The 20,138-nt window shown below is 43.9% G+C and overlaps 1 protein-coding gene and 1 pseudogene across 6 annotated transcripts in view; one reads left to right on the top strand and one right to left on the bottom strand.

The window, feature by feature from the left end:
- LOC127696833 (60S ribosomal protein L26-like) overlaps positions 1 to 16,602 on the bottom strand; it is a 112,899-nt pseudogene extending 96,297 nt beyond the window's left edge.
- Cpeb2 (cytoplasmic polyadenylation element binding protein 2) overlaps positions 14,828 to 20,138 on the top strand; it is a 54,429-nt gene continuing 49,118 nt past the window's right edge. For 2 of the 6 annotated variants that reach the window (XM_052199743.1, XM_052199742.1), the window contains exons 1-3: positions 14,828 to 16,671; positions 18,859 to 19,140; positions 19,862 to 19,951. In XM_052199743.1, coding sequence (XP_052055703.1) covers positions 15,049 to 16,671; positions 18,859 to 19,140; positions 19,862 to 19,951 — 1,995 coding nt within the window. In that variant the 5' untranslated portion in view covers positions 14,828 to 15,048. Of the gene's footprint in view, positions 16,672 to 18,858; positions 19,150 to 19,861; positions 19,952 to 20,138 lie in introns of all 6 variants that reach the window. The other 4 variants (XM_052199747.1, XM_052199744.1, XM_052199746.1 and 1 more) reach the window with 3 other exon arrangements.

Here is a 20,138-nt window from a genome sequence, read left to right as displayed (position 1 = left end):
TGTCCCCAGCAAGAATGAATGAATAACCAGTTAATACACTATCTTCTGTTTACAGGTACAATTTAAAAAAAAAGAAAAGAAAAAGAAAAAAAAAACAAAACCCAATCAGTTTTTCCATTAGCTTGGGCCTGGATTTTGGGTGCTCTTGATTATTAATAAAAGAGACCATGCTAGAATTCACAAGTGAGTTTGCCAGGGCACTTGGAGTCTTACCAGAATAAATCTAAGAACTCAGAGAACATGTTTGCTGGGCCAGAGTTTTTCTATAGCTCTGTTCAGGAGATTCTCCCCCAGCCATGGCTCAAACAAGATGCAAAAGAAGTGACAAGGCTGAATAGACACAGGATCACAGAGCTGTAACTCCAAAGATGGAGGATTGGCCACATATAAACTGTGTGTCTTTATGAGTTTATTTAATTTCAGCTGTCATAAACCAAACATGGGTATCAATGTTGCCTCTCATTCCAGCTAATGAAGTAAGTCACTTTGAAGGCATCAGCATCTTTAAGAAAGTAATTCTAAGCTGCAGAGTGCCAAGTGGAAGTCACTCTGACCCATCCATCAAATTGAACTTAGTTGCCTGGTAGTCTTTGGTATCCCGTGACCTACACTTAGATTTAGGTTCAGTTGTGACCTTGAACAGGTTCAGGATCCAGATAACAATAGCACCCACACTTTGAGCTGTTATGGACAGAGTAGAGATGGACCTGCGTGGCACTGAGCAAGATGTCTAGAATCTCAGAAACCCTCCAGGAAATCTGGTATGTGATCCAGGAAGGACCACTGAGGATGCCAAAGAATACGTTCTAGTTCCTGCCTTTGGAGCTCAATTGGGTGGATGGAAGGTAGACAGAGACAAGCAAATGCTATGACCACAAGCATACAAAGTGCTTCATTCAACCCCTTTTGTACTTTCCACTTTACCCTGTTGACCTTTCGTTCTGTGGTGCCTTCCCCTGATAATCACATAACCTTCCTTGGCTTTAGTTATCAAGAGCACAGAGATAAGAGCTATGAGCCATAGACTAGAACTCTTGACTCTAGGATGTATCCACATAGCATGTTCTTTCCTCCTCCTCTCTCTAGCCTGCGTGTCTGTCAACTAACCCCTCAAATGTAGTCCTTTGCCTAAACAGAATCATTTTGTGGAACATTCTACTCCACTCCCCAGCCTGTGTGCCCCCCAGTCTCAGAAACCCTCCAGCAGCCTACCCTGCCTGCTCAACTATGTCTTTTTGATCTCACAGAACTTTTCACAGAAGCCTCGGGCCCCTTTCTACCCTCATCCACCCTTCCTAGACATCCACACAAAACAGCTTAATGTTTCTTTCCGGAGTCCACCCACACCTTGCCTTTCTCCCTTTTCTCACTCTTGTTGATACAAGTACTTATCTCTCACTGTCTACACACTCACCTTGTACTTCCCCACTGGGCTCAATGGCTGCAGGCTCTTTGTCATTTTCTTTTTCTTTTCTTTTTTTCTATACTCTATGTTTACATCCCAAATGATTTTCCCTTTCCCGTTTCCCCCCTCCCCATAAGTTCCCTAAGCCCTCTTCCCTCTGCTCATTCTCCCATCAACCCCCTCCTACTTCTCTGTCCTGGTGCTACCCTACAATGCTGGAACAAGCCTTTTCAGGATCCAGGACCTCTCCTTCCTTCTTCTTGGGAGTCATTTGATATGTGAATTGTGTCTTGGGTATTCAGAGTTTCTGAGTTAATATCCACTTATCAGTGACTGGATTCCATGAGTGTTCTTAGAACACATGCTCCACTATGTTCATAGCAGCCCTATTTATAATAGCCAGAAGCTGAAAAGAACCCAGATGTCCCTCAATGGAGGAATAGATACAGAAAATGTGGTATATTTACACAATGGAATACTACTCAGCAATTAAAAACAATGAATTCATGAAATTTTTAGGCAAATGGTAGGCAAATATCATCCTAAGTGAGGCAACCCAGTCATAAAAGAACACTTTATCATTTTCATTGGTTAATTAATCTCTCCAGAATTACCATCTCTTACCTGTATTAACATTCACTTAGGTAAAGCCATATGAATAAGTTATTTTTACCTAACCAAGCCAGGGAAAAACCTGGCTCCAAGGTTATGCTTCCCTTAGCTATCAAGAACTTAGTTTATTGACGCCATTCAGAGCAACTGATTCATTTATTCATTTGCTCAATTGTGGAAGAGTGATTGGGATTGAAAATTAAACAAAGAATAAAGAAGACAACTAGATATTTGGATAGCCTTTATTCTCTATGATTTTTGATTATTTTCCTTACAAATTACCTGAGGAAACTTTAGGTATTTTAAAAACAGTTGTGTAGTTAAGTACTTTCAAACATATCATTCACTTTATGTCACCTAAAAATATAAGTTGGAAGTGCTGCAAAAGATATAATTTTCTCTTTATATGTGACATTGTTATGTTAAATGAATTTAATGGATCTTTTCAAAGGTATCCAAAGACATGTAACTATTGGTATCCATGAGAACCTGTTAAAGAAAATTTACCCTTTTGCAAAACTTGGAAATTTTAAATATTCCTTATTTTTCTCCTTGGCCTCACTTATATTTGTATATATACACAAACACATATATATAAATATACACACATATATATATATATATACTCAAATTATATATATAATTACATTTTATATTTATATATAATATAATTGTATACATTATATAAAACTAATAGGTTCATATTTAGGACACTTCATGAATACCATATATATATATATATATATATATATATATATATATATATATATATATATATTTGACAGGTATTTGACAATATTTGGAAACATTCATGGTTCATTGTTCATTTTCCATAATGAGTACAGTAAAAAAGACACACACACACACACACACACACACATACACACACATATATATAATATATATATTATATATATGTGAGTATGAAGACAGAGAGAGATCACACTTTCTTCCAAAAAACTTCTGCAATTTCAATTTTAAAAAAACATGTTAATTTGTATTGTAAGAAACATAAAATATTGACAAATAGGTTTCAAAATGAATCCTGATAGACTATAAAGAATACAAAAATTAAAATAACACAGATCTAATGAAATACTACATCATACTAATTATATATAGAATGCAGTATGCTATTATAGCAGTCCTCATTAACAAATTTGTGAACAATAATGTATGCATAATCTATGAAATGATGGCTATTATCATTTCTCTCATAGAAAAAAATTAGATCCTTTTTATTCAGAAGGTAGAAGATGTCAATGATGCTTCACTTATATGACATCCTCAATGGACACTTCAGCCTCAAAGACACAAGTAGAGACTTAAGGAACAGAGAACAGAATCCACACAAAATAGTATCTGGGAGAGCTAAACTGGCCCCATTAGTATTGCATGAAATATACTTTAAGACAAGTTTTGTTACTATAGACAAAAGACCTGAGAGCAAATGAGTTAGTACACTGAGAAGCAAAACCAATGGCTCTTGTAGACTTAAAAGCAGTCTTCAAAAAAGTGAACTGAAAATCATAATTTAATGTGCAAATAGGTATTTGACAATATTTGGAAACATTTTGGTTCATTTTCCATAATGAGTACAATAAAAAAGACAAACAAGGAAAGCAACTAAAATATTTTGCTGAGAAGAGACCTGTCCTGTGTAGCCTAACTGCTAGATCTTATCACAAACTTTAAGGATGGTTATTAATCTTTCAAACATTCTTATAAATTACAAAATGGTAATACATCTCATTCTTTGAGGTCAGTATTATATCCCTAACACTACAATCAGACAAAAACATCACAGGAAGAAACACCTAGAATTCAGTGTCCTTCTGAGTATACATTCACGTGATCTGTAACGATAATTCAGCCATCTGTGAACCTGATGTACAGCAGTGGTCCCATAAGGCTGTGTCACATAGCAGCATTGTGGATGTCTTCAGTTTGTGCAAATATGTGCTTTGATGCTTACACAACTAGGCTGACTAATGACACTTAAATGCCACATGGTGATTTAATAGCCCATGCTCATCTCAAGAGACTTGGGAGCAATGAAGAGGTGAGAACTTGTATAGCCACTTCATAATAATATTTTATATATGACTAACAAAACATCACAACATTCAAAATGCTGCTGCTAGAAAATTTTGCATTACATATGTGGTTCAGCTTGTGGTTTGCATTATATATCTAGTGAACTATGATGGTCTAGAAGTTTCCTACTTTGAGGACCTAGGTTCTATCTGTATGAAGCATTTTCACATGTTTTCTTCTGTTATTTATGAGAGACTGGCAATGGTTAACCTGCCTAGATTAACCCATAAGTATGTAGGTAACACTACTGTCACTGGACTGCATTTGTCTTTATAGATAAAATTTCCCCTACTTACATCACTGATCTCCTCACATAGATTAAGCATTTCATCGATATATTTAACTTTCCAAATTGTTTTTGGAATATCTGAGTTTTTTTTTCCCCGAGACAGGGTTTCTCTGTGTAGCCCTGGCTGTCCTGGAACTCACTCTGTAGACCAGGCTGGCCTTGATCTCAGAAATCTGCCTGCCTCTGCCTCCCAACCGCCTGGCTGGCTTTTATCTGAGGAATTTAATGTCAGTTTTCATTTGAACTCATCCTTCTACTCTTTGAAGTAGGCACACTGCTGCCAAGATGGCCATCCCTTTGCATGCTGTGTAGTGGCTGTTTTTATTTTCATTGTTCAGTTCTCTAACACTGTATTCACCCAGGTGATTTTCTAGCCCATTTTCCCCCATAAACATGGAAAATGATGCCTAAGTTGTTTTTCTTTGTTCACTTATGTGAACATTTAGACTTGCCAGATACTATAGACCATTCTTTACTTAAATATTCATAATTATCCCCATTTTACTTGAGATTGTCACTATCTCACAATGACAACCCTGAGGTTTGCCATTTACTACCAAAGTTTCAAGTAAATAGAGTGTGTGGCACCAGAGTTGTACCTTTTGTTCTACATCCTACTAGACAGACCACAACACTGCTTTGAATATGAGCTAAACAGGGACTTCAGAAACATCAAAATGCTCCTATATACAATTTATGTCATTATGAAAATATGTAAATGTTTTTTCTATATAAGATTGCTGCTATCCTTTTTGAAAATAAGTTATTTCTTATTGTATAGTCTTTAGATTTAGAATGAGTCACAAGTGTAAATGAATTTTAGATGTCCTATAGGTACCTTCATATGTTCCTGAAGGCCCCTCCAGGATCCACAGGAGAGGTGGAGAGTGAAATGAAGTTGGCGGCGATGAGGACATGCCTTCGCCAGGACAAGGTCCAACCTCAGTCTTTGCTCAGGATGTTTTCTCTCTACTGTGTTTAATCAATCTTTGTACAAATGCCAGCTAGCAATGCCCTCTGCTAAACACATAGTCTGTTCTTCCCTTTGATTGAATATTCATAGCTTCCACAATAACCAGGAGTTTCTATCATTTGGGTTTCCTCAGATATTAAGATCAAATCTAATAGATGCAATACTTTCATCCATATAGTCTAAATATTGAGTATGTGGTAAAAATGAACCTTTATTTTTCTCTGCATAGAATAATTTAACAATTGTACCAGAATGCTTTGCAGAATGTAGGGAGAAATGAGAACTAAATGAAATTTATCTAATATATACTGCCAGGGCTCATTCTTCTAATAAGACAAGAGAGAAATGGAGAGGCGCATTTGATGAATAGCTCTGAGTTGTTGTGGGATACACATTTTTAAAATGAAATGCTTTCCCTCTAAAGTCACTAGTGCCAACTGTTCTTCAGTCGGTTGTCACTGTAAAAGCTTGGAGTATTCTTCTTTCTATCCTTATTTTATTGTAGAAATAACTGTTATTTTATTTTCTCCTTTCAAGGTTTTGAAAGCATTTGCTACTTTACAATTATAATCATGTAATATTTATGGGCACACAGTGATGTTATTGCATTAGTTAATCATTGTCAAGTTGACTGGGCTTAGATTTATCTGGGTGAGAGCCCATACCTTTGGGTATGTCTATGTGGTCATTTCCAGAAAAGATTAATCGAGGGTAAAAGACCCTCTCTGAATGCAGATGGTGCCCTCCCACAAGCCGGGAGCCCAGAATAAGAAGAGAAAGACAGCTGAACAGCAGCGTCGCTGTCCTCCACTTCTTAGCCACTGGGAACTGAAAAGGGGCCCCTGCCCCATGCCCATGGCATTCTGATCTTCTCTATGAAGCACACGAGGTCAGTGGCTGTGGCCTGAACTATCTGAAAACATGAGCCAAAATAAGTCCTTCCTCCATTAGGCTGTTTATATATGGTGTTTTCATTACACTAAGGAGACTATCAAACACAATGATATATAAACAATAGAATGAGTCAATCAGGATAATTAACACTGCAGTCCCCTTATCATTTCAAGTTTACTTGCAACTTGTACCCTTTGCCCATATGCTCTTCATCTTCCCCTAGCACCTAACTCTTACACTCACATTCTGTTCTCTGCTTTTATGAGTTCAGCTGATTTAGATGTACAATGGAGGACATGTGGTGCCTAATTTTTATGTATCTTGCGTGTCTTGCCTAGAATAATCTCTTTTAAAGGCCTGAGAGCATACCCCTGTGAATATTTAACTACATTTTTTTTCTCTTCATCCATCTGTCCATTGATGGACACTTAGGATGATTCCCTGACTTGGGTCCTTGTAAAGAAAGCTGCAATGAATGTTAAGAGTGTGAGCATCTCAATATTCTGAGTTCAAGTCCTTAAACTACTGGGGAACGAACCTCCATAGTTCACTGGTAGGATGCTTTCCCGCTATGCACAAGGTTTTGGCTTTGATCCCTAGCACCACAAAATCAGAACAAAACATCTTAATGGTTTCCAAGGGTAGGCCTGTTACTGTGGCTTAGTCTTGCTAAGAAACAGCCCTTTCTTTGACTCTATCTGAGTTCTACCTGAAGGACCACTTAAGGAAGCAGGACAAGGGGGAAGCAAGTGGCATAAGCCCCGCCTATGAAAACTTCCCAAAACAAATTTGTTTCAGAGCTTTGGATATTCACGTTGTCTTACAGAATTGTTATTTGTTTCATCTACTGAAAAGATTTCACCAAAACAAAAGGGAATAAAGATGGAAATCACATCTCATTTAGGTTAGGATTGAGATGTATCTGGGTACGTTCCCTCTGCCTGCAACTCTGCAATACTTTACTCAGTATTCTGCAATCACCACGGACTCCACCCATGACCAGTCAAGCTCCACCCATGACCAGCCAAGCTCCACCCATGACCAGCCAAGCAGGACTGTGTTGCAGCAAGCCTATTCCAGTTCATTAGGGCAGTTTCAGTCTAGAATCTCACTGTTAATGACTCTATACAATTAGGGATGAGGATTATAATTCTTTCAATGACAACATTTACGTACAGCTCCGTGAGCATAAACAGAGTAATGCATGTGTTTTCAGTTCTCTTCCCAAGTGTAACTTCTGGGACTAGGGTGTCTGCTACAGAGTAGGCACTTGACTAAACTAAGCTACTAGGGTCTGAACACAAAAATGAATGTGTAAGAGTATGAAAACAAAAGACTAGGTAAAATAGGGCCACCACCTCAACTATGTACAACCTAATCCAGATGGCCAGACCTTACTTAGAGAAAGAAGGCTATAGCAAGAAAGCTGCTAGTAACAGAGAAGGAGAGTCTAGCCAGGATCTGGCAGAACTGCTGCAGGGGTGGGAAGGCCTGTTGCCTGGGTGTGAGCATCAGAGCTAAATGACCAACCTCCCTTCAAGGATCTTGTAACCTGTTTGAGCGCTACACGCTACATGTTCTCATCTGGGAAAGAGTCTAGATGATTCTATCAATGAGCTTATATTTGGATAGAGCAACAATTAGAATAAAACATTTGTTTTGGATCAGTAAGGAAACATATTCTATTAATCCTTGATTGTTCTTCTGGCTTGTATGGACTGTTGAGGATTCTGTTTTCCTCCATCAGAAGTATGGCAGTAATGCCGGCCATCATTCTGTAAGTGTGCTTGGGGATTCTTTCCTTCCTACCTCATCTTCTTCCTTTTCTTACTTTCATCCTTCTTTCATTAGGTTTCATTAGGCAATTACCAAGCAGTAAGAACTTATTAGGCACTTGTGATTCAGGAACTGGGACAGCTAATATTACTGTCCATGTGACAACTGTTAGAAAAATAATTATTACACAATGTGAGAACATAGAACTAAGCCCAACCCTACCACAGGGATTCAAGAAGCAGTAAGGCATCTGAGCCAGTCCCAGAATGTAAGACAATCTTAGCTACTTAAAGGAAGCAGGGGCTTCTTAGAGAGTACGAACCACGTGCAGCCACAGAGCTGTGGAAACATACCATGGACTCAAAGGATGGACAGGGACAAGTGTTCAGAGTAAAGACACAAATTGCAAATAAGTTCTTAAGGTTCTCCTACGCTTCCCACACTTGGATGTGGTACTGGGAAGAACCACAAAGGACTAAGAAGTAACTATTGTTCAGATCCCTACACAGGTGGTTTACTGACAAGGACAAGCTGGCAGGAGTGCAGTTATTTTTTAATAATAACTCCTCCTCTTCTTCCTCCTCCTCCTTCTTTTTTTGTTTTTTTTTTTTCATTTTGGTTTTTGTTTTTTGTTTTTTTGTTTTTTTTTTTTTTTTGAGACAGGGTTTCTCTATGTAGTCCTGGCTGTCCTGGAACTCACTCTGTAGACCACGCTGGCCTCGAACTCAGAAATCCGTCTGCCTCTGGCTCCCAGAGTGCTGGGATTACAGGCGTGTGCCACCACCACCCAGCCAGTTATTTTTCTAGAACACTCAAGGGAAATGGTTGAGGAGAGGAAGTGGAAGGAAAGGCTAAAATGGCAGAGCAAAGGAAAAATGTGAAGGCAGAGAGTAAAGACAAACTGTGACAGCCTTGTCTGAGAAACAAATCTGAAGCAGGACCGACCTCGAGAGAGAGAGAGAGAGAGAGAGAGAGAGAGAGAGAGAGAGAGAGAGAGAGAGAGAGAGGCAGGTGGAAGACGATGAGAATCTGAAGCAGGACCGACCTCGAGGGTGAGAGAGAGAGAGAGAGAGAGAGAGAGAGAGAGAGAGAGAGAGAGAGAGAGAGAGAGGGGTGGAAGACGATGAGTCATGTTTCCACCTTGGGAAACTGGTGCTGTAATGACAACATATTCCCAGACCTCCCAGACCAACCGAGGAGTGGCAGGGTTGAGGGAAGATGTTAGTGTAGGCATGAACACACACCTATGTCCCTGAGCATAAATGTCATAGAAAACTAAACTAAGAGGAAGGTGAAATATGTCTTTCATCTCAAGGCTAAACAGATTGGAATATATTAGCCTTAGATATTTTAAAAACAGGGAGTATTGGTGAGATCATTTAGAGTACGCAGAGGTAAGAAAAACAGCACGGAATTCCAGCCTGAAAAGATGCACAGAGAAAAAAGGCAGACAGCAGAAACTAGAGAAAGGGATAAAATGTAAGAAAAGATCAGAAACTACAGGAATAGTGGCCTCATCTGAAGGATGAACCTTGCAGCTGGACACCTTTATAATGAGAGGCAAGCATCTGCAGACAAGGCACTGAGTCGCAGGTGCTCTTCCTCCTGAACTGGCCCACTGACTCTGCAAGCTAGTTTCAACTCCTCTTTTTGCTCAAGCTCCTCAGTACACCTGCTACTGAAGGCTGATGGTCCAGCTCTAGGCTCCTAGGATTCACGGTTACCTTTTCTCTGCTTAAAATCCTAGGATTTCTTATCTATTTGTTCTTGATCCTAGTGATGCCTGGAATTATCTTCACTTGCTTTTTGGATCCTAAGTGGCATTATGCAGCATCTGGAAAGCTGCTGGGAACAAATGGGTAACTGAGAGGTACACAGTCTATCGTCTCCTTACTGCTGCTATTTCCACAAGGCTCTTCATCAAAGCAAGAGAGCCTTTATTCAACGCCAGTACTCAACAACTTCTGTGTACGTATCAGGCCCTGTTTTAGGAAATGAAGTATGCAGTGAACATACCTGATAATGCATTTTCCCTGTGGGTTTCAGGTCGAATGTAAAAGGCAGAAATGTATGTTAGTAAGTAGTTTGTCAGGCATAGAAAAAAAAAATGACACAGCCTATGAGGACCATGGACCCTGAAAGGAAGTATAATTTTACAGCATGTTGGGGGCAGAGAGGGTAGTACTGAGTAATGAACCTGAGCAGTAGTCAGAATCCTCTAGAGGGATGGGAAGGCTAGAGTATACACAGTTGATAAGATCGGCTTACCTGATATGGGATGGGTAGCTCAGTAATGGCTGTTTGCCTTCTGAGAACCTGGTAGTTAGCTGGTTGGCACACAAGGTGAGAAGATGCCTCAGCAGGCCTCATCTACTTGCTGAAGCTTGGAGAATACTGGAGCATTGTTAGTCTCCTGTGCTTGTGGGAAGGTTGGGGTTTGTGAAAGACAGAACAGCAGTGGCCTGGTGGGAGCAGGGCAGATTCATGCGCAAGCATAGGGAGCAGGTGAAAAGTACCCTGCCCTTCTCTAGAGCTCTTTCTATCAAGGACACTTCTAGAAGTTACTGCCTACTCTGGGAAAGGGTCTTTGTCTTCATTTAACCTTCTAGGAAGTGTTCTGCTAGGCTTGTGCAAGGGTCTGTCTCTTAGTTGATTCCAGGTCCAATTAAGTTGAAAACCAAGATTAATCATCACAAGCAGAGACTTAAAATAAGTGAAAGAGAGGCTTAGAAAAGATGGAGTGAGCCTGTTGGTATTAGAGAGCTGATACTCTAGACAGTGGAGACTGTAAGGGCAATGAGCTAAGCAGACTTGGCCTGGTTTGTTTAAAATAATCACCGCATTCTAGGTCAGGAGGAGGTAAGGGGAATCAGGAGGAACCTTTGGTTATTAAGAGCATTCACTCATTCTGCAAAAGCAGAATGAGATTGACATGATTTAATGGGATTGACATGATGTCTTCCATTTTGAAAAGGGCATTGCAACTCTTATGTTTACAAGGGATTATAGGAGTGGGAATATTACATGCTGTAGCCCCCTCAATCACATTCTTCCAACTGGAGACTTAGAAGATGGGAATACCAAGAGAGTGGTGGCTTGGACCAGATTGGATGTGTGAGTGTTGAGAGGTGACCAAACTCTGGCTATAGCTTAGCAGTTGGATAAACAGAATGTTCTGATGGCCTGCTTCTACGTGGTACTGATTTGGACATCAAGGCTGACTTCAAGGCTTTTGACCTGAGCAAGTGTAATGACAATCTGAGGCGTCTCTGAGACATTCACTGGGATATTTAAATGGGTACCAGTGAGAGCAGAAGGGGGACAGTAACCAACGAGGAAGAACCAAAAGTCAGGAAGCTTGGGTTTCATTTTTCAATTATGGGAAATGGTGATTGATATATTTTTGTGTACTTGGGAGTGTTTCCAAGTGACAAGAGAGATGAGAAAACTAATGGGGGGCGGGGGGAGAGGGAAAGAACTATTGTAGCTAGGACCTGAATGGGGGAGGGGTAGGTGTGTCAGTGGAGGACCTGCCCTTAGGCAGGTAACCAGGCTATCCAGTGTAGCAAGTAGGAAAGTCAGGCATCCATGGACAGAGGCAGACCTCAGGTGACTGCCTTCCTTTCTCAGTGAAATATGCAGTCAGGTTAGCAGCTGAGGGTAAGACAGGAAGTTCCGATAAGAGGCGTTAAGGTAGAGTAGAAAGCATGATAAGATCTTTTATGACTGTGGCTTTTTGGATTTTTGTTTCAATATGTATTTATGGATCTTAAGATTTGTGATTTGAGATCATTTGGATCCATTTAAGCTAGAATAAGGATTGCTTAATAATGTCTTCTAGTTGCACAAAACACATGTGGGTTTGGATGCATATAAAGTGGAAGCAAAAATATACTTTTTCAGTACTTGCCCAGGACAGTGGGAGTGAAGGAATGAACTGCTTATTTTGGCTTACGTACATTTGAGATACCAAGAAGTACAAATCATTTTCAGCTAACAGAGAATGAGGAGTTATCTACATGTATAAGAGGATGGTGTTTATAATATCTAATCTTAGTCTAGTCTGAATCAACCCCTTAATGGTCATAGAGTAAACATATTTTCAGATGAAAACAAGATCATAATATAGACTCCTTAGATCTGAGTTTGGAACCTATTGTAAGACCACAGGCCTTTGCTACCACCACCATCACCCACCTACACATTACAGGAAGCCTTTCTCTAGAGACATTTTCACCCAGGAGAAGCTCAGCAACTCCAAAGCTTTAGAAATCTGAAAAGAACTCTCCTTTCTATGAAAACAGGCGCCTTCACAGAGCTCGTCAAGGTGTTTACCTAGAGAGCAGAGGACATGGTAGATAGGATTTAGGATCTGTTGCACTGAAAATGAAGTCTGACCTCATGAATAATAAGAACCGTGATGGCCCTTGTCCAGTTCAGAAGGCTGTCAATCCTTTGAAGCAAAACTTTGCACTTAGAGCACTAAGCAGTCTTGTTTGTGTTCAAACACTGGTGCAGAAGGGCACTGAGGAGAATTTCAATAAGTGCTCTCTCTACTCTGTACTAGGCACAGATGGAGCTAAGAAATGCTTATGTTTCTTTTGAAGACTTTTTTTCCCAATCAAATACACTCTTACTTAAGAAAAAAAATATATCTGTTAAGACTTCATTGGCCTTAGTGCCTTACTTTATCCATTAAGTAGTTTCACTTTTCTAAGCACCAGGAAAACTTAAAAATTAAAAAAATAAGAACATACAATTCTTACTTTATTACATCGTGTGGATCAGTTATTATTGAACTACAAAATCAAGTATGCTTTGTCCCTGTAAAAATATTAATACTATCTAAACTCTTTGAGCTAGAAATAGACGTTTGGGGAAAGGTTAAGACAGAGTGTCATGAGACTTCCCTTGACCTCGGTGATTCTCCTCCCCCTTCTTCCCAAACGCTTGAATCAAAGGCACGGGCCTCACTGACATTTATTTATATACTTTTTATTCTAACATATGCTGCCTTTTACATATTATTATTATTATTATTTATTTATTTATTTGGTTTTTTGGATTTGGTTTTTTCGAGACAGGGTTTCTCTGTGTAGCCCTGGCTGTCCTGGAACTCACTCTGTAGATCAGGCTGGCCTCAACTCAGAAATCCACCTGCCTCTGCCTCCCAGAATGCTGGGATTACAGGTGTGCGCCACCACGGCCCGGCACATATTGTAATTTAAAGAAAGCATTTCTCCAGATCAATATTTACCTTGATTGTTAAATATGCTCTTAAGATTAACTTTTAAACAGCTTTCTGCTTATCAGGCTAATTTCTCAAGTATGAATTCTACAAAATATATCTTTTGGGAAACTTAGCTAATTAGTTTATCACACATAAACCTTATAAATAAAACACTTTCTTTTCGAATTACTGTTCTCTATTTTACTGATTATTTGACTGATTATACTTTTGAAACCATACAGGAACCGAATTCAACTGACAAGAGAATGGGGCTTCAGAAACACGTACATTACCTATGTCCTTAAGAGGATAGTAATTTGGAACATCATTATTCCAGTCTGAATCAACTTTCTGTTAACTCTTGAGATTTCAGTCGGTATTTCTGGAATCCATTAAGTAGTTTCACTTTTCTAAGCACCAGGAAAACTTAAAAATTAAAAAATAAGAACATACAATTCTTACTTTATTACGTCGTGTGGATCAGTTATTATTGAACTACACAATCAAGTATGCCTTTCTCTGTGTAAAACTGTTCCTGTGGGAAGGAATTACACGGGATTAAGTCCCCTTCCAGCACTCCTCAGAGTTTACACGGAAAGCCTTTCCCCTTCCATTTTGCAAGCCTCAACAAGTCTGCTGGTGAGTCACTGCCTCCTTTCCCCCCTGATGTGAGAAATCTTTCTCCCTTGAAAATTAATAAAGCTTCGGAAATGTTCCGATTAGAGTCTCCCGAGTCTCCCGGGGGATGGAGGGAAGGACGCCAGAAAGAACTTGGGGAAGAGGAGTCTGGAACGCCTGGGTTGTGGTGACAGCGCACCCAGGGCTTGCAGCAGTCGGGCTAAGAGAAGCTGGTCTCGGAACCTGCTGAGCACGCGTTTGCTTGTGCGAATTGACGCGCAGAGCCCTGTCAGTTCCCAGCCTCTGTTCCCCTTGCTGAAGTGAACAGGTTTGCTACAAAAGGAGCCCGTGTTTCGCGTTTTACTCTTGATTAACAAACTAAAAGAAAAAAGGAAAAACGCCTTCCTGAGATGGCAAGGGTGGGTGACAGCACGCGCGGCTCGCACGTGGACACAGAGCATGGGACCTTCCAAGATTCCCGCAGCTTAGCGCCCTGGTCCTAGGAGCGGGTCTGGGACAGCGGCACCTCACGTGACCCTAGGGGCTGGGAAAGGGCGGGGCCTGAGGAGGGGGCGCGTGCGACCAGGACAGGAGGGGCGGTTGCCCAGGAACCGTCCGCAACGCCCGCGCGTGCTCGCCTTCGTGCGCACGCGCACGGCGCTCGAGACCCATTAGCTGTCACCCCCCCCCCCCCCAACTTCAACCGGCATTTTTTTTTCACCCTTCGGCTCCATACAAGGTCCCGGACCGAGGGACGGACGCGCCGCGCGTGCCCGCCGCCTCGCAGGATCCACATCGCATGCTAATGAGGGGCAGGACAGGGCGAGGCCGGCGGCGGCGCGCTCGCGCGTGCCGGGGCGCGCGACAAGGGGCGGCGCGATTGTGAGGTGGCTGCTGACGCACGTTCCGGGGTTCTTAAGCGGCGAGGGCGGCGGCGGCCCAGGCAGCGGCGGTGGTGCCGGAGCCGGTTCCGGGAGGCGGCGGTGGCCTCCGTGAGGGGCGGCGGGGCCCAAGTCGGTGCCCCGGCTCAGTCACAGTGTCCCTTTCCCATTGACCCCATCCTTCCACCACGGCCGCGCCGCCACGGCTCCCGGGGCTTTCTAGGCGGGGCAGGGGACGGGGTGCGTCTCCTGCCGCGGCCGCCGGCCTGATAAATGCGGGACTTCGGGTTCGGGGTGCTGCACACTGCCCTGCTGCGCAGCGGCAGCCCCCGGTCCTCGCCCGGCGGCAGCGCCTACCGGCCCTTCGCCGCCGGGCCGCCCGCCACGCCCTTCGGCCCGCTGTCGCCGCCGCCGTTGCCTGTCACCGGCTTCTCGGAGGCCGCCTCCCCCTTCGCCATCCCCTCGGGCGGCGGCGCGGCCAGCTCAGCCGCAGCTTCCTCTTCCTCCCCGCTCGTGGCGCATCAGCAGGCCGTGCAGGATGAGCTGCTGCTCGGGCTGACACAGCAGCCGGCGAGGCCGCTCTCGGGGGCGGCGGCCGCAGAGCAGCTCCCCAGCCACCACCCCGGCGGCGGCACGAACGCGGGTGTGACCCACCTCCTCCCCTCCCAGGACTTCAAACCGAGTCTGCACCACCCCTCCTCCTCCTCCGCCTCCTCCTGCTGCTGCTGCCGCACCTCCTCCCCGCAGGACTTCAGTAAGCGGCAGCAGCAGCAGCTGAGCAGCCAGAAGAGGAAAGAGTTGAGCCCGCCACACCGTCCCCACCCTCCGGACGCAAAGCCGCCGCCGCCGCCGCCGCTCCACTGCCCCGGCCGCTTCAGCCCGCCGCCGCCAACGCCGCCGCCACCGCCCGGGCCGCTCCTGCAGTCGGCGCCGCTCGCCCAGCGCTCGCAGCCGTTCAGCCTCCCGCACACGCAGCACCTCCCGCCGCAGGACTTCGCCCCGCGGCAGCGCCCGGTCGACCTGCCCCAGATCCCGCAGCTCCCTCCCTCGCCGCCCGCAGCTCCGCGGCGCCGTCACGGAGGCGCGGGAAGCCCTCGCCAGACCCCGGCCGCGGGCGAGGGCAGCGCCGCCGAGCCCCCCAATGCGGGCTTGCCCCCCTCGACGCCGCCGGTGAACCCCGCGCCGGGCTCCATGGAGTCGCCCAACCACCCTCTGCTCAACAGCCCCAGCACCCTCCTGCCCGGCGCGGCGCTCGGCACCAGCGCCTTCAGCAGCCTGCAGAGCCCGGACCTGCCGCACCCGGGCGGCGGCGGGGGCGGGGGACCCCCCGGAGGCGGAGGGGGAGGCGGCTCCGCGTCTCCGCCACCGCTACCCGGCTTCGGCACCCCCTGGTCGGTGCAGACCGCGTCGCCGCCGCCGCCCCAGCCTCCGCCGGCGCCCCAGCAGCAGCCGCCCCAGCAGCCGCAGCCGCCCCAGCAGCCGCCGCAGCCACAGCCTCCGGGCTCCTCGGCTGCCACCCCGGGCGGCGGCGCGGGCGGCTCTCTGAGCGCCATGCCGCCGCCCAGCCCGGACTCGGAGAACGGCTTCTACCCCGGGCTGCCATCGTCCATGAACCCGGCCTTCTTCCCGAGCTTCTCGCCGGTGTCGCCGCACGGCTGCGCGGGGCTCAGCGTGCCGGCCGGCGGTGGCGGCGGTGGCGGCAGCTTCGGCGGCCCGTTCTCTGCTCCCACGGTGCCCGCGCCGCCCGCCATGAATTTACCTCAACAGCAGCCGCCGCCGGCGGCGCCGCAGCAGCCGCAGAGCCGGAGGTCGCCCGTCAGCCCGCAGCTGCAGCAGCAGCACCAGGCTGCCGCAGCCGCCTTCCTGCAGCAGAGGAACTCGTACAACCACCACCAGGTACGGCGGGCGGCGGTGGGAACGGGAGCCGGCAGCCCCCTCGAACGCCCTGCTCGGGGCTTGGCGGCGGACCCGGGGTCGGGGCAGCGCTCTCGGGAGGGCGGGCGGAGAGTGACCGGCTGGGGCCAGTCCTTCCCCGGGGTGCCCGAGGGGACCGGTGCCGGGATTGTTCCCTTCTTGAGTTTGTTCTGCACTGGGCAAGGGAAGCCGAGGCGGCACCTGCAGCCGCACCCGCGGGCTGTCAGCCGGGAGGAACTGTCAGGCTGCGCGCGGCTGGCGGCCGCGGGCTCGAGTGCTCTCGACTTCTGCCCTTTTTACTGTTTGGTCACATCTTGAAGGGTTGAAGGCTCAAGGCACCCTTGAGTCTAGGTTTCAATGTGTTTCCTCCTAGATGTCTTCACATGGGTGTGTACCGGAATCGGGGTGGGGGGTATGTGGTATCACGAAATGACACTAAGCAGGCTCTTGGCTAGTCTGTGCCCTTACTGACTCCGGACGTTTTCTGTTATTGCCCCCACCCTACCCCAACCCCGCCTAGGGCAGAATTTGGGTAGCCGCTGAGTTCTCTGATGTTGAGAGTTTCGTTGTCATTTAGTGGAGATGGCATTTGTTACAGTGATCATTCGAAGTCCAGTGTCAAGAAGGATTATCATAGAACCAAAATTTGACCTAAACTGGTTCTTCTCATAACTTTTCTGTTGGCCAAAGTTTTCAAGAATGGATGCTGATTAAATTAAATTAACTTTTAACAGTTTATCGAAATTAAGCCATGTAAACGTTAACAGTTTTGTTGCATTGTCGTTTGTGCCCCAAGAATGGGAAAATATCAACTTTTGATGTAATACACCATTTCTCATGGTTTATATGAGCATCTGTCTCTTGTGTCAGGTTCTTCTCTTTTTAACCACGTTTGCCATTGAAATTGATAGGTAGTTTTGAATTCCCAAAATCAAAATAGAACGTTACAGGACATACTGCCGTGATTCATATTTAACTGCAGTATGCTCCAATAAACAAAAAGAAATGGATCTTACTTTGGAGTGTAAGAGGTCACACGGCTTTTATATGGAATTTTAGGTCACTGGAAAGAACTTTGAACTGTGAGCCATTTAGTAGGCAAAATAAGGCCCTAGTGCACTGGGTAATTGTGCCTTGGCTCTTGGGCTGTGCTTTTCAACTATGAGGAAGGAGGAGGCTGTGTTTGTGCATGATTAGATTAGCATTTAAAACCCTGTAGTAGCATCCAGAGGTACTGGATGTCAAGATTTTAACTTTTCTTATAGAAAGCGTTTAACTTTGTGATTACCATATTTATTGGATTTTAGAAAAGTCATGATCTATATTTCCACTGTCTAAATCTTCCCAGAAAAATTTAGTCTTAGTTTATTGACAACAGAAATACTAGCAGTTCCCAGTTCCTTTTAAAAACATATTGTGAATTTTCCATGTTTGATGACTTAACTTTTCTTGCCATCGGCTCTAGATTGGACTAGGATCTGCTTTTGAATGTCAATGAATTTAACAGAGTCTTGCCTTAAGATTGCTAAAAATAAGCAAAGCCTGGGGTTTATTGTGTATCTCAGTGGATCCACCTATGGGTAGTATCAGATAATTGCTTAGCAGTTCAAGGATAATTAAGTGAAAAAAGAAAAAGGAAAACGAAAAAAACTGGAATAAAATAGTTAAATGAAAAAAAGTTAAATGAACAATTCAGGAAAATGAGGTATTTTTTTTTTTTTGTACTAACCTGTCCCTTAAAGGCATCTTCAATTCATTCTTAATGTTAACACTGTTTTTTGTTTTGTTTTCCCAGAGTAACCCAAATTGTTTTGAAAGCCTAAGGTCTAAAAATTTTGCTCCAGTGGCTGAGATCATTAAGACCATTTAACTAGTAGGATGTTGGTTGCTTTATGGATCTTCAAAGCTAACTTCAGCTTCAAAGTATATTTTTATGAACTATCATGAGACATCACTGCTTATAGTAGATAGGAGGGTGAAAGCTTCTCTAACCCTAAGTAAGCAGGACCTCAAATAGCAAGACCGGAAGACTTCTTCTTGGAAGCTCCTTAAGAAATATTCTGTTGGCTTTTGTGTTTCTTTCTTTATGGTCTGAATAAATTCATAGTTCTAAAACTTGAGTTAGATGCTCTCAAAGGCCTGTAATTTGAATGGATGTGTTTTCCTCAGCCTCTTCTGAAACAATCCCCTTGGAGCAACCATCAGAGCAGTGGTTGGGGAACTGCAAGCATGTCCTGGGGAGCCATGCATGGCAGAGATCACCGTCGAAGCGGAAACATGGGAATCCCAGGGACTATGAATCAGATATCTCCACTGAAGAAACCGTTTTCGGGTAATGTTATAGCACCACCGAAATTCACTCGCTCTACTCCATCTCTGACTCCAAAATCTTGGATTGAAGATAATGTGTTCAGGACAGACAACAATAGTAACACACTCTTACCCTTACAGGTAAGAATGGTATGTAAATATCCTCATTTCTAATGTTTGTCTTTCAAAATAGGAAGTGGGGTGGTTGGAGGCATCAGTAGCCTTATAGGAAGATTAACAAAATTAACGTTCTAATTTTTAAGCATATCATTTAATTATTAAAGGGTAAAATAGAGAAAACAAAGAATTTCTCTGTAAATACACAATAAATGGAAATAATCTTCCAAACATTTTAAAAATGATATTTCTTTCATACAGATTGAAGCCTTTAACTGGCAGTTCCTTAAAAATGCTTCTTAGTTATTTCTAAATAGACATAATTTGTCTTTCTGATTATATAGCTAAGATAAAAAATTGTAACTGCAGTTGTGCATAGGTTTTTCTGTGGTCAGCTGTGTAAATGTTAGATTGTTCTTAATACAGCTGTGATTGTGGCACAATAATATTAAGACTCTAAATCTAATTTAAGTTACCTCACTGGTTCAGTGACTATAAATATAGACATATGTGTGTATGTGATTTTTCCCCCGCTAATGATGGCCTAATAATATTAATGAAAAGTCATTTTTTTCAGGCCTGTTAATAATTTGTGATTCTTGAAAATGAGATTCAGTTTTTCTCAAAACTGTTAATAAAACAAAAATTTAAGATAGTTTGATTGTTTTTCATTTCTATTTTTTTTCTTGGGTGGGATGGGGAAGAGAACTGCTCATTTCTGATGCAAACTTCTATGCTATTGAAGGTGAGATCTAGTTTGCAGTTGCCAGCTTGGGGCTCAGATTCACTCCAAGATAGTTGGTGCACTGCAGCCGGAACATCCAGAATAGACCAGGTAGGCTGCACAGTGTGTGTTTCTCAGGGTCGCGGCTAGGAGTTTAGTGCGTATTATGAGTAGGAGTGATGAATTGCGTTTCACTTATGCCATTTAAGCATGTTGGAGATTATTAAAGCAATTTAGATTTTCTGTATTGTTTGATCTAAACTCTTCAATACATTTATGTTCTAATTTAAAAGATTTA

Source organism: Apodemus sylvaticus, chromosome 11 (genome assembly GCF_947179515.1).
Source record: "Apodemus sylvaticus chromosome 11, mApoSyl1.1, whole genome shotgun sequence".
NCBI classification, from domain to species: domain Eukaryota; kingdom Metazoa; phylum Chordata; class Mammalia; order Rodentia; family Muridae; genus Apodemus; species Apodemus sylvaticus.
The sequence above is the reverse complement of the archived record's forward strand: the minus strand, read 5'-3'. Positions and strand labels throughout refer to the sequence as shown.